Source organism: Tasmannia lanceolata, unplaced genomic scaffold (genome assembly GCF_043159265.1).
Source record: "Tasmannia lanceolata isolate RefF3 unplaced genomic scaffold, GAP_Taslan_0.1 ptg000018l, whole genome shotgun sequence".
Classification (NCBI taxonomy): domain Eukaryota; kingdom Viridiplantae; phylum Streptophyta; class Magnoliopsida; order Canellales; family Winteraceae; genus Tasmannia; species Tasmannia lanceolata.
This window is the reverse complement of record NW_027518695.1, coordinates 20,020,962-20,035,706: the sequence shown is the minus strand read 5'-3', so window position 1 is coordinate 20,035,706 and position 14,745 is coordinate 20,020,962. Positions and strand designations below refer to the sequence as shown.

The window sequence follows — 14,745 nt, the reverse complement described above, 5'->3', positions numbered from 1 at the left end:
GACTTTAACTCTTTTTAACAGTATGAAGTGAGGCAAATTATCATACATGGGGTGGGAACTTGTCATTGCCCAAAAACAATTGCACCTCTTGATTCTCAACATGGATGCATAAAAGAATGGTTGAACTCCTTACAACAACAAACCACCACACACTTTTTGTTTCTTTGCTTCCATCAATGGAATTCCTTTTCCTCTTATCTTCACCTTCCTACTCTTCTTCTTCATGTTGATGAAGGTAGGAAACAAATCAAAAACCCAAAACCCAGTTCCCAAATTGCCTCCAGGGCCACGGAATCTCCCCATCATAGGTAGCCTTCACCAATTGCTAGGCTCACTTCCCCACCACTCCCTTCTAAGCTTAGCCAAAAAACACGGACCCCTTTTGCACCTCAAACTTGGCCAAGTCTCCACCATTGTAATCTCCTCATCTGAAGTTGCGAGAGAAATCATGAAGACCCATGACTTGAACTTCTGAAACAGGCCTCCTTTGTTCCTTGCAGTCGCCTTATACAGTGCGAAGCGTGTCCAATCTTTCCGTCATGTGAGGGAGGAGGAGGTAATGTTAGACATTTTCTTTTCTTTCTCTTTTTTTTTTTTTTTTTTGAATGGCTTATGTTATATTTTCTATAGGATTCATTTCATAGACTTAGTCAATTTGAGGTTAGATTCTTTCACCTTCTTCATGAAAATTTTCTAAAGGATTCATTAGCAAACCCACAACTAGTTTGGGACAAAGGCTTAGTTGAGTTGAGTTGAGTTGAGTTATTGGCTTATGTTAGATATTTTAAAAATATGTTAATCAAAATATGATTAATTTTGCCATTCAAAGAAAAATATGATTAATTTCAAAATGTAAATATAAAAAGAGCTGTTTTATATTTTGTCTTCATTCATGAGGTGGCTGCTCTCACATGCAACAGGCCATCCGCAAAATGCCTTCTGCGATGGACACTAGCAAATCCGTCAAAAAATATGGTTATTTTTTAAAATGTAAACATATAAAAAGATGCTTTGATTTAAAAGACACTTGTTATTTTTTGAAAGGATGTTTTTATATTATTCAAAAAACACTGTAAATGAAAGAGTATTTTCATATGAAAGGGTATCATCTTGTCTTTTTATCATAGAAATTAATGGGTTTGTATTCTTCCTTATCCATTTCCGTTCCATCTAAGTTCGGTCATACTGGGTCACTATTGATATTAAAGAGCACTCGTACATTGATCAATAGTTGTAGGCATTGTATCCTTGGGATTTTGTTTCCATGATACCTGCGTAAGTGGGGAAGATAAAAATCTTCAAGATAAAGTTTTAAGAGCTCTTTTGGACACCTCATTTTTTGTATTTGTATTTGGATTTGAGTTTCGGAATATACAAATGCAAAGGGGGCAAGATGCAGATGGATCTGCTAGAAGAAAAAGTTCATGCATGGAAGGGGAAAAACAGAAAATGTGGAAAAGGAAAAAAGTAAACCAATAAGTTTTTTTTTTTTTTGGAGGGGGGGTACTAGCTACTGGAGGGGAGAGGTCGAGGAGCCGAGAGGGTGAAGGAAATTGTCACACATATGGATTTCCAAATACTGTTTTGTACACCATATTTGGAAATTGCCCATAGTTCAAAAATCCTTGATATTAAAAGTCCACATGTAATGGCCAACCCAAAAGAGGGGCCACATGTGCCACGTGTAGGCCAACCCAAAAAAAAGAGTGGCCACACATGAGGGGAAGTGTTAAAGTATAAAAGATTAAATAACGCCTTCTCCAAGAGCTTAAGCTGTTGGAGTAATTGGTTGTTCCACAGTATGGATTTGATCCAACTCCAAATCTAAATGGAAAAAAGGCTACCAAATGTGACAAATCAAAATCCAAATCTTGGGGGTATCCAAAAGGTCCCTAATCCTTGCCTAATTCCTATTTCTATAATTTATTCTATTTTCTCTTTGTGTTTTGTACTATGATCATTTGCATCTCCACTGTTTGATCATTCATCATACTAATTTGTTCCGACAGGTATCAAATCTCATTCAATCAATTTCTGCCGCAAATGAATCTACAGTTAACCTCTCGAAGATGCTTCTCTCCTTGAGCGAAAAAATAGCTTCGAGGGCTGCCTTTGGAGACAAGGGTGGAGACCATGAAAGATTCTTATCAGCGTTGAAGGAAGCACTTGAATTTGCAGGGGGTTTCAATGTTGCCGATTTTTTCCCATCATTAAAATTTATCACTGTGATTACGGGAACGAAGTATAAATTAGAGAGGATTCATCGGAAGTTTGATGGGTTCCTAAATGATATCATCAAAGAACACAAAGAAAGTAAGATGAGGAAGACTAAGCAGGAGGATCATGAAGTGGAGGATTTGGTAGATGTTCTTCTTAGACTTCAAGAGCATGGAGAGCTAGAATTTCCTCTAGATATGGACAACATAAAAGCTGTTATCCTGGTATGTATTTTTTTTTTCAAGGAAAATTACTTGATGTACATGCCTATTTTTTATTTTTTTTTAAATTGCCTTATGTATGGTCAAAGCTGTAGATGGGGCTTACTTTTCTTAGACTATATAAGTTTGTTTTGGATTGAGAATCAATTGTAAGTCCAAAACTGATTATTGGACTCAAATTTATGTTTAATTTTGAGACCAATAATCAGCTTTAGACTCACGATTGGTTCCCAAAATCCAAAGATTATGGCAATCGATTGTGAGTCCAAAACCAAAAGGACCTAAGGAAATCCAAAGATTATGACAACCGATTGTGAGTCCAAAACAAAAGGGCCTAAGTGTTCAATAATTGATTTTGTTTTGCACTCACAATCGGTTGTCATAATCGTAAACGAACAGGGCCTAAGTGTTCCCAAGTGTTCATTTGTTGGCCCTCCACCATAGACATCCCAATAATTTGAAAATTTGTCAATTCGAGTCTACTCGAAAGTGAGTCGAGTTTCGACTCGAAAGTGATTACTTACTCTATTAAACTAGAGCACATTTTCCTACTAATGTATAGAGATTTTACACATATATCTAGATTTTCTTAAAATATTTTAATGTATAGAAGATACAAATCCTAGAGGTTAGGAACATTTTAGACTGAATAGGTGGTCATCGGTTAAAAAATTCTTGGTTTTTATCAGCAAAAATCATCTCCAACTACAGCCAGATCTCCAATCTTAGCAAGTTACCAATTCAGTCATTCACCAGGATGTTTGGAAACTATCCAATCACTCGTGTTACTGACAACAGCAACTACTCAAGGGTTTGGCAACTAAACAATCACTTATGATCAGTCTCAATCCTATCTACTAATCCTGTAAATATTTATGTGTATACAAAAAACTCTCCAAAGGAAAACAAGATTTGGGCATCTCTAAATCAGGGAGAGTTGTCAAAATAGTTATTCCAATCTACGATATCAAAGCACTAACATCTCCATCAAACCAGTTTTTCGTTTTTCATTTTTCATTTTCACAACTGCTCATAACAATCCAACATTCATTCTTTGGAACCATCAAGATCAGCTACTCTTAAAATATATAGATCATTTTATCCCCGAAAGAATCTGTTATTGCCCAAATAATTGGCCTCAATACTTCCCAAGCTGTGTGGAACACTATTTGAACGAACGTATGCATCCAAAACACGAGCCTGAGTCCAAAAACTAAATTTTTTTGTAGCAATCTCTTAAGAAAGGAGCTTTCTCTATTGATGAATACCTTCAACTGGATAAGACAAACGCAGACAATTTTGTTGCAATCGGTCAACCCTCGATAAATCTGACATTATTCTTCAAAATTTTGCTCCCCTGTGACCTGATGGTGACGGGTTTGAGTCACGGAAACAGCCTCTCTGCAAAACAGGAGTAAGGCTGCGTACATCTAGCCCTCCCGCAATGGCGGGAGCCTCGTGCATTGGGCTGCCCTTTTATCTATGTAGATGACATCCTACTAACATGCTATTATACACAAGTCATTTCTACCTTACTAGACACTCTCCGACAAGCTTCCAACACAAAATCAAATTAACAAGGCCTAAGGATCTTACATATAGAATCATAATTGTTTGGATAATACAGGTCTGTTGACACTTCTATTAATAAAGCATTATTTAAAAAAACCATAAAAATTTAAAAAGCAGCAATGGTTGATTATTTTAATTGGGTGTATTTTAACTTTTTATTCACTTTACAGGACATGTTCGGGGCAGGGACTGAGACTTCATCAACTGTCATGGAATGGGCTATGGTAGAGCTGATGAGAAACCCTAGTGTAATGGAGAAAGCGCAGGCAGAGGTAAGAAAGGTTCTGAAAGGAAAGAAGAAGATAACAGAGAGTGAAATTGATGAACTGTGCTACTTAAAACTAGTTATCAAGGAGACAATGAGATTGTGGCCTCCTCTTCCATTGCTAGTTCCTAGAGAATCAATTGAGAGATGTGAAATCAATGGATTTGAGATACCTAAGAAGACGAGGGTTCTTATAAATTCATGGGCAATAGCAAGAGATCCATGACATTGGGAGAACCCTGAAGAGTTTAACCCAGAGAGGTTCTCTCATAATTCTATTGATTTCAAGGGTCAGCACTTTGAATTTATCCCATTTGGGGCAGGAAGGAGAGGTTGCCCTGGTATGTTATTTGGACTAGCTACCACTGAGTTAGCACTTGCCAACCTTCTTTATTACTTTGATTGGAAACTTCCTCATGGGATGAAAGGTGAGGATTTGGACATGAGGGAGGCCTTTAGCCTTACTCTGACTAAAAAGTCTAGCCTAAACTTAATTGCAACCCCTCATCTTCCCATAATTTCTTCCCATAATTTGTGATTCATGAGTAGTTTATTTGATTGGCTAGCATGTTATATTGACTATAGAAGTATGGACTATGGAAGTTTCATATGATAAGAGTTTGTTCGCAATTTTTTTGGGTCATATACTAGAAAAACAAAGCAAGTGGACACAAGTTAATGCATACGAAAAATCCTAATTATATATTTACAATTGGGATTTGCTAGGGTCCATTACAGAAGGCATTTCGTGCAGCCACACCCATAGATTTAGTCTCATTCATTTAGTTCGTCTGAGGTGGCTGCTCTCACATGCAAAAGACTAGGTGTGAAATGCCTTCCGCTCCTCATTCACCCCCTATAACGCCCCTTTAACGAAAAGCGTTAAAGTTTACTTAAATAGACGGTCATCTTCTCTTTTGCCATCTCTCTCTCTTGTGAGCATTTAAAACAATCTTCTCAAATCTATAAATCAAGTACTGATGTTCATAGGAGAAATAAGGAGTTCCAAAAGGGTGATCTTGTCATGCGATTCGGTCCTCACCAAAATTTTGAAATGTCGGAAGAAATCTATCAAAATCAAATAAAGTAATATTTTATCCCGTACAAAATTTCGGCGAAATTACCAAAATTTCAGTAATTTTGAAAATTTCAGTAATCTCGGCTGAAATTACTGGAAAATATTAAGTAATGAATAAAATCCAGATTTTTTGCTAATATTCCTTAAATTTCGAACTGAAATTTCGGATTTCAAAATTTCGATCGAAATTTTGCAACGTTTCGAGTTTCTACAATTTCAGTTTCGGTCTCGACTGAAACCCGCAATTTCGGATTTTGATCGAAATTTAAAACCTTGCTTATAATAAGCTCAAGCAAAGGAAATTTGGGCCATGTCGAATACTCAAGAAATTGGGACCAAATGCTTATCGTATAGAGCTGTGAGATGGGTTACCAATTAGTCCCGTTTTCAATGTGTGTTATTTGTATTCATATCATGGTGATTTGGACAGAACTTCACTGGAAGTTGATGATTTTTCTGCTAACCCGTGAATCCTTTACGTGAAACAATTGATGTTTTGGATACACGTTCCATTACTACCCGACAAGAGACTTATACTCAATATTTAGTTCATTGGAAGGGAAAGCCAACCATGGAGGATGCTTGGGTCTTAGTTGAAGAATTAAAGGAGATAGATGAGCGACTTTGGCTGGATTTGACTTCAAACTCGATGTCCAGTTTTTCTCAAGCTAAGGAGAATGATGCAGGAGCATAAATTCACATGTAGCTACATTTATTATTTGGTCTTGGCCTTTAATATTTAGTCTTTGGTCTTTAATATTTAGTCTTCTTCGTAAGTTGTAATTTGTTTGCTCTCAAAGTATTCTTTGACTAGCTTGTAATTTGTGTGTGTCTAGAAAATGTGTCTATGCATTTATGGAGTCTTGGGCTACAAGTCTTTTGATGTAATCTCTATAAACATGAATGAGAAAGGAAAGAAAGGGACTTTTGATGGCTGTAAAAACATTTCTCTGAAAGTTTCCTTGTTTTGGAGTTGAGTGATCCTCCTACGAATCAAGCTTGTGACTTGGTCGCGTCAAGTGACTTCTATGATTAGCAACGTTGAGTGACGTCCGTTGCATCCAGTTGAGATTCTCCGAATTATCTGTTTCTTTAGTTGAGATCGTTTTGATCTTGGCCATCCCTCGTGGGCTCCGGCCTGCGTCATTGTCCCATTTCCAGGTTTTAGAAATCTCAGGATAGGGGAGAGACTTGTAAAACCTGGATTTCTTACTAAAAATGCAGGAAAATAGATTTAAGATCAAGAATTTTACACCGCTTTCAAACTAAAACCTGGATTCTAAAAACCACGTATCCAAAATGTCCCTTAATGTTTTGCGTTAGAGAGGCCTTAAAGGGAACAAATGCGGACTGGTAGACCTCAGGAGATGAAGAAATATTCGCCCGAAGAATTACGCTCAGAGAAGGCTGAAAATGAGAGATGCTTAGAGAAAAAGTGTGCGAGGTTGGATTCAATGGGTTCCTTGTACCGAGAGGAATCCATTAAACCCAAACTTATGCATCGAAACCCATTAAACGAAGATCAAAGCGAAACCTTAAGATCTAGGCCAAAAGTTACAAAATCTTAGCTTCCAAAGTTAAGGCGGTTTGATCTTGAATTTGTTGGCGATTAAGAAACCATATGATCCTCAGGAAATCTAAGAACCGTATACATTATTTCTAACATGATTCGATCGTCAAAGTTTCCCTTCTAACTACACTATCCCTCTTTTAGGATTCAATTACTTTTCAAAGAATCAATTTAGAGTGTGGATCTTACCTCAATCTGCGTTTTCCAATCTATTTTCTTTTTTTTTCTTCTCAATCTCCTCGAAAATCTCTCTCTAGGGCTGCAGAAACGACTAGGATTTGCTTTAGTCTTCTAGATCTCCACAAAGTTTTTATTTACAGACTTCTTAAGAGAGCCCTAATCAAGTCCAACTTCTTAAGACAAAAACGCCCCTTTCTTGTGAGAGGGGGACGAACTTTTGTATAGGGGACTTAGATCTTGACGAGAAAAACTTTCAGATGAACTCATATCTCTCGATTCTATTGGATCCGAGATACAAGCCTTCAAGCATAAAGACCAGTCACTTAATTTCTAGTTTTTTTGTAGAAACTGATGATAGCTCAGGCCTTTCTTACTATATTTTCTTCAAAATTTGTTGAAAATAGTAAGGGAAATTAGAGTATTCACTTGTTAAATGGAAGATATACACTAATATCTGAATCGGAACTTGCAAGCGGTCAGATCTTTGAAATTAAGGACCGAGTTCCATCTTGAAACAGTAACTTTAGCTGGTAGACTTAATGGAGCCGTGACACATGAATTTTGGTAACATTTGAACAAATTTCACTCAATTTGGCTACACTTCCATTCGTGAATTCAGATAGCTGTAGGAATTAATAGCAGATACAAATTATACTCTTGCGTGCACGAAATAGAGGAGAAAACAGTACGTAAAGGAAACTCATGAATTATGTAAAAGCACTAGCAACTTGTAGAACAGATCTGCTGAATCTCCTCATTCAGTAGATAAATCCTAGGCCTTAGATGGAACTTGACACTGGGACGCCCAGGCATAGATCTGATGAATCCCTTCCAAATCAAGGATCAAAGACTTGGTGAGGGTGAAGAAAGAAACTTGAAATTTAAGCTCAAAATATTCCTCCCTTCGGTGAAATTTCAAAGAAATCCCTCTTTTGCACCCAGGCATAGATCTGATGAATCCCTTCCAAATCAAGGATCAAATACTTGGTGAGGGTGAAGAAAGAAACTTGAAATTTAAGCTCAAAATATTCCTCCCTTCGGTGAAATTTCAAAGAAATCCCTCTTTTGCAAGAGGCTCCCCTCCAAAATGAAATGTGGGATCTAAAATCCCTTCCTTTCAATTCAATTTTCAAAGTCAAAGGTCTAGCTAATTACAATTTGGTGGGAAATGAGACTATTTATACCTAATTACAAGATAAAATGACACTAATACCCTATCTAATATCAAATGACCAAATTAACACGAGTGATGGTGAAATAACCAAAGTACCCCTACTTAAACCAAAATACATAAAAGACATGAAAATGCTCAAAATCACTAACCTACCACTAGGCTAATGCATCAAATGAAAAAAACTCCTACACTAATGAGCATGAAAGGGCCAATGTAGAAATTCCAAGGTATGCTCCTGCATCAGGAAGTCTCTTCAGTAGTTGTTTTTTCATCATCACCTTGAGCTTTGTATACCCAAAATGTTCTAGTCTCGCATTCCATAGATAAGTAGGTTTGTTCTTTCAAGTTGCTTGTACATACGTATCCTGAGCCGACATCACATAGACCGAGTCTACCCTTCTTCCCTCCATAAGAGAAGTAGCCAAAAATATGCACGTCCCTATAGATCTTCACACCGTCGAGGCCAAAGACAACATAATTTCCACATCTTGTCAATTGAGATACTAACATTATGTTCCTCTTCATGTTTGGAACATGGAAAATGTCCTTGAGTAAATCATGCTCTTCACTGGATTGGGAAATATTACCTATGTGGGCAGTAGGCAATTTTGCATTGTTTGTAGTTACAACCACCTGTCCACCATTGTACTTTTTTTCAAAAACTTTTGCAAATCCCCGATCATGTGATTCAAACATCCCAAGTCAATTATCCAATCTTTGGAATAGTCTATTTCGTCACCTTTCTCTATGTCTGTTAAACTGGCGACATCAACAACCTCTATCGTCATAAGATTAGCTTTGCAAGCATTGATTTGTTATTCTCCGAGAGAAAAAGAACTACACTCCTCATCATTATCATTCTTTTGTGGATCTTCAGATCATGCAGTGCTACCTTCTTCAGATCATGCAGTGCTACCTTCTTCATTCATTTTCTTTAGTGCCAATAATTTCTGGAAAAGTGGACTGGCTTACCACAATTATAGCGGTCCATCTTTGTCTGAACGTCATCACCGACTTAGCAGTAGAGTCCCTATTTTCTTTATCTTGCTTTACCGACAGCTATTGTGATAGATATAGGATAGAGTTTGACTTTATTAGGACTCTTAGATGATTGGTTAAAAGAGATAAGGTAGAAGTGGTTTTAGTCATCTAGGATACTAGGAATAGCTTGTAGCTAGTAGTTATCTTAGAAGAATTTTATTTTATTCAAACATGTTGATGTATATATTGAAAGCAAGACATGAATAAAAATCAGAGTGCAATTTTCACGTTTCCAAAAAGCCGAGAGTGTCTTCAACATTTTTACATAGTGCTAATACTTCATCTCTCTCGTACTTTCAATTACTATTCTTTTTTCAAAATACCAAAGAGGGTTTACAAGTGGTATCAAAGTAGGTGTTCGATCGGAATACCGGTTTGTTCTTGGAGTTGCTTCGAGAGGATATCGAAGTGGGAATACCGGTTTGTTCTTTGGTTGCTTCGAGGTGATATCGAGGTTGGAAGAAGAGATGGCGAAAAGTGTTGGTATGTTGGCAGGGATTGAAAAGCTCAACAATACCAATTACATCTATTGGAAGTTGTGTTTAGAGTCGTATCTTCAAGGCCAGGATCTATGGGAGATAGTGAATGGCAACGACACCGAGGTACCAGAAGAGGGAGCGGATACGCTACGGAAGTGGAAGATTCGTGCAGGAAAAGCGTTGTATGTATTGAAGGCGTCAATACAGAAGGAGTTGATTGAGCATATTAGAGATGTGAAAACTCCGAAAGAAGCGTCGGAGGTACTCTCATCTCTCTTTTCATGGGCGAATGATGCACGGTTGCAATTCTTAGAGAACGAGATTGGTTCATTAACACAAGGTAATTTATCAGTTTTTGATTAATTTATGAAATATAAAAACTTGTGTAATGAAATATCTCAATTAGACGAGGAGTCTAAGATTAATGAAAGCCGTATGCGGAGAATGATTATCCGCAGCTTGAGGCCTGAGTTTAGCGGTTTTATCACTACTATTTGGGGTTGGCCAATGCAACCGTCTCTCCTGGAGTTGGAGAATCTCTTGATTAATCAAGAGATGTTGGCAAGGCAGATGGCCGGATTGTCTGTGAAAGAAAGTGAGGAAGCGCTAGCGATGAATAGCAAGCGGAAGTGATAGAAAAATAAGAAACGAAAGGATGGTGATAAGAAAGGTGATCGGATTAATAACAATGAAAAATCACAAGAAAAAGATGATTTTTATTATTATTGATGTGGCAAGCCTGGTCATATTAGAAGAAATTGTCGGGCTAAGATTGAGACTGATGATGGGAATTTTATCGTCGAATCCAAAGACAAGGAGGAGGATGACGATGGTGAATGGGATATGCAAGCTTCTTTTGCTTGTGATGTGGCAGTGGAAGAGACTGCTACGGAATTTGACTTTGAGGGGGAGGTTTGTTTTGCACTGAATATTGCAGAATATCCTATTGTGAAGTGTCATGAGGATGAAACAAATTTGGTTTGTGATCAAGAGATACTTACGGAAGAGTGTAATGTCTCAGAAGATCGTGAGGTGGAGGAGCCGCTTACGATAGATTGTAATGTCTCAGAAAATCGTAAGGTGGAGGAGCCAACTTCGTTTGAAGAGGCAAAAGACATCCGGGAGTGACATATCGCTATGGGCGAGGAGATTACTGCCTTGAGGAAGAATGTATACTTACATGGTGAATTGGATCGAGAAATTTTCATTGAGCAACCCAGGGAGTTCGAGAGTAGCAAGAATCTGCAATACGTGTGCAAATTGTGGAAGGAGGCTCCGAGAGCATGGTACGGTGCGAGATTGAAATTTCATGATACTTTTGAAGGGTTGAGCTACAAGAAGTTTGTGAAGTTTCGAAAGAAACTTGGCGTGACTAGTAGAGAGTTAATGCTGAAGGAGAGTGCTAGAGTCATCGTTGATTCATGCATGGCATCGGAAGGGTAGTTAGTTTGGTGAGTCGGTGTTGAGGGGGATACTTGTGAACATCATCACCGACTCAGCCATAGAGTCCCTATTTTCTTTATCTTGCTTTACCGATAGCTATTGTGATAGATATAAGATAGAGTTTGACTTTATTAGGACTCTTAGATGATTGGTTAAAAGAGATACGGTAGAAGTGGTTTTAGTCATCCAGGATACTAGGAATAGCTTGTAGCTAGTAGTTATCTTAGAAGGATTTTATTTTATTCAAACATGCTGATGTATATATTGAAAGCAAGACGTGAATAAAAATCAGAGTGCAATTTTCACATTTCCAAAATGCAGAGAGTGTCTTCAACGTTTTTACATAGTGCTAATACTTCATCTCTCTCGAACTTCCAATTACTATTCTTCTTCCAAAATACCAAAGAGGATTTACACTTTGTTCCGAGTTCCAAGTTTGTTTCTCAGGACCACGATTGTTTTGAGGCTTGATTAGAACTTTGGCTTACATTTCTTATTCTTTCTTGAATTAGAATTCTGAGACTTGCTTCCTCGGGTAGTTAAGAGAACCTCCTTGTGCTCTTTTATCATAGACCTAACCATCTGTTTGGCTAGACTCTCTCGATTCACTAACAGCCTGTCCAGTTCAAGTAGCTTTGGTTGAGGTGTCCATCCTTGGATTGTTGTGATGAAACCACTATGTTTAGATTTCAATCCTTTAATTATTATCCTCCGCATCCGTGTCTCCGCAATTCTCGATTCTTCATCGAGTTGTGATATTTCATTGCATATCTTCGTTACCTTCACAAAATACTTGGGAATCGTCATGTTTTCTTAAGATATGAAGCCTAACTTGTTTTCAAGCATCGACAATCTTGCGTCATTTTTTTTTTTGAGAACAAAGTGGCAAATACGTCCCATGTTTCCTTTGGAGTCTTGGTTTTTCGAATATGATCGAGCAAATCATTCTAAATGGTAGCCTTCAACACAAACATGGCTTTGCCGACTTTGATCTTCCACTTCCTCAAAACTTCTGTGGTTTCTATGTCTACATTGGGAGAAATCATTTCCGCACCATTCACTATCTCACATAGATCTTTCCCTTGGAGATAGAATTATATTCAAGACTTCCAATATTGATAATTTGTGTTTTCAACTCCTCAATCCCATTGACCGGATTGACAAAATCCATCTCCTTGATCTAGCTTATGACGAGTGGCAAGATTGAAGTCGCGCCCCGGGTCTACAACTTCTACATCTGATCCCTAAGCATAGACGTGTTGGATCGCATCCCTAGAGGCTTGATCTTGCTTTGATCAGCTATGTACAACAACCCCTGGCTAGCTTTGATCGACTATGTACACCAATCCTTGACCGGCTTTGATTAGCTACGTACATCAGTCTCTGACTAGCTTCGATCAGTTACGTACATCAATCCGACACCAGGACACTGATACCACTTGTTGAAAAAGAAATGTAAGCAAAAGAAGAACACACTAAGCAGAAGGAGATAAAAAGTTTTATCTCTGAATATTTCAAATTTAAAGAGTAAAGTTTCAAGCAAAAGAATAAATCAAGAAGAAAACACAAATCGAAAGGAGATAAAAAGTTTTATATTTGAATATTTCAAATTTAAAGAGTAAAGTTTCTCTCTCCTTTTGTTTAGTGTCTTTTGTTCTTGATTTCTTCAACAAAAAATCCAACATTCTTTCTTTGGAACCATCAAGATCACCTACTCTTAGATAGATCATTTTGTCCCCGTAAGAATATGTTATCGTCCAGATAATCAGCCTCAGTACTTCCCAAGCTATGTGGTATGCTTTTGAACGAATGTATACATCTAAAAAAAGAGCCTGTGTCCAACAGCTAAAATTTTAGTTGCAATCTCTTAAGAAAGGGGCTTTCTCTATTGATGAATACCTTCAACGGGATAAGACAATCATCGCCAACAATTTTACTGCAATCGGCCAACCTCTCAATAAATTTAACATTATTCTTCAAGTTCTCCTTGGTCTCGGATCCAACTACAAAACTTTCATCACATGTTCTCACTCATGACCATTCAACTAGTGCTTTCCATCTGCCTCTCCAACAGCTGATCAATTCATCCATTAGACTTCAAACATTCCTCCTACCTACACGACCTATATGGTAAAGAGGTCTATATGACTAGGTCGTCTAGATTTGTCAACTCCTGACATGCATTTTTTGTTCAATTGTTTGCCGCGTTAAGTAAACCTTGTATGGCCTATAAAAGGCTCCTATAAAAGCCTCTAAAGGCATGTTTCAGGAGATTCATTACTAATCCATGAATATTTTCATTTCAATGGCTCCACACCTCTCTATTCATATACATGGTATGTTGACACCTCTATTAATAAAGATTTGGCTAAAAAGGATAATTATTTTTTTAAAGGGATTGGGTGGTTTGTTTTAAATGGGTGTATTTTAACTATTTATTCGCTTCACAGGACATGTTCGCGGCAGGGATTGAGACCTCATCAACTGTCATGGAATGGGCTATGGTAGAGCTAATGAGAAACCCTAGTGTAATGGACAAAGCACAGGCAGAGGTAAGAAAGGTTCTCAAAGAAAAGGAGAGGATAACAGAGAGTGAAATTGATGAATTGATCTACTTAAAACTAGTTATTAAGGAGACAATGAGATTGTGGCCTCCTGTTCCATTGCTAGTTCCTAGAGAATCAATTGAGAGATGTGAAATCAATGGATATGAGATACCCAAGAAGACAAGGGTTCTTGTGAATGCCTGGGCAATAGGAAGAGATCCAAGATATTGGGAGAATCCTGAAGAGTTTTACCCAGAGAGGTTTTCCAATAATTCTATTGAATTCAAGGGTCAACACTTTGAATTTATCCCATTTGGGGCAGGAAGGAGGGGTTGCCCTGGTATGTTGTTTGGGCTAGCTAGCACTGAGTTAGCCCTTGCCAACCTCCTCTGTTACTTTGATTGGAAACTTCCTAATGGGATGAAAGGTGAGGATTTGGACATGACAGAGGCCTTTAGCATTACTCTCACAAGAAAGTCTAGCCTAAACTTAATTGCAACCCCTCATTTTCCCATTATTTGTGATTCATGAGTAGTTTATTTGATAAAAAAACAGAAAAAGTACTTTGAATTCATGTGCTAAGGACTATAAAAGTATCGACAATGCAAGTTTCATACGATGAAGAGGTTGTCCGCATTTTTTGGGTCACATACTAAAATATTAAGGGGCTGCCTAGTGCACGAGGCTCCATATACAATATCATATAATATAATATGGGTGGCAATTTTGAGGAAAGCTCTTAATAGTTAATACTACATAGTCATGTGACTCTCGCCTATGTGCAGTAATGCGTATAGTCATGTGACTCATGTGACTCTCGCATATGTGCAATTGCATCTCTTGATTCTCAAGTCTCAACATAGATAGTTAATACTACATAGTCATGTGACTCTCGCCTATGTGCAGTAATGCGTATAGTCGTGTGACTCATGTGACTCTCGCATATGTGCAATTGCATC

The 14,745-nt window shown here is 37.7% G+C and overlaps 1 protein-coding gene and 1 long non-coding RNA gene across 3 annotated transcripts in view; one reads left to right on the top strand and one right to left on the bottom strand.

Moving 5' to 3' along the window:
• The window catches only part of LOC143849397 (uncharacterized), an 81,739-nt gene that overhangs the window by 44,953 nt on the left and 22,041 nt on the right, over positions 1-14,745 (bottom strand). The gene's annotated exons all lie outside the window — the stretch shown is intronic.
• On the top strand, positions 1,782-14,437 carry LOC143849394 (desmethyl-deoxy-podophyllotoxin synthase-like). Of its 2 annotated transcripts, none has more exons than XM_077358402.1 (3): positions 1,782-1,888; positions 2,010-2,441; positions 13,691-14,437. In XM_077358402.1, exons 1-3 carry the CDS (start codon positions 1,829-1,831, stop codon positions 14,315-14,317), a joined length of 1,119 nt encoding a protein of 372 aa, XP_077214517.1. In that variant the 5' UTR covers positions 1,782-1,828; the 3' UTR covers positions 14,318-14,437. The 2 variants fall into 2 exon arrangements, with proteins under 2 accessions (XP_077214517.1, XP_077214518.1); XM_077358403.1 differs by lacking the exon at positions 13,691-14,437 and adding an exon at positions 4,181-4,934.

Coding starts and splice junctions, on each gene's coding strand:
- LOC143849394 (XM_077358402.1), top strand. CDS start 1,829: ATGGAAAAAAGGCTACCAAATGTGACAAATCAAAATCCAAATCTTGGG. Junction 1,889..2,009: donor ATCTTGGGGGTATCCAAAAG/GTCCCTAATCCT, acceptor TTGTTCCGACAG/GTATCAAATCTCATTCAATC. Junction 2,442..13,690: donor ACATAAAAGCTGTTATCCTG/GTATGTATTTTT, acceptor TTCGCTTCACAG/GACATGTTCGCGGCAGGGAT.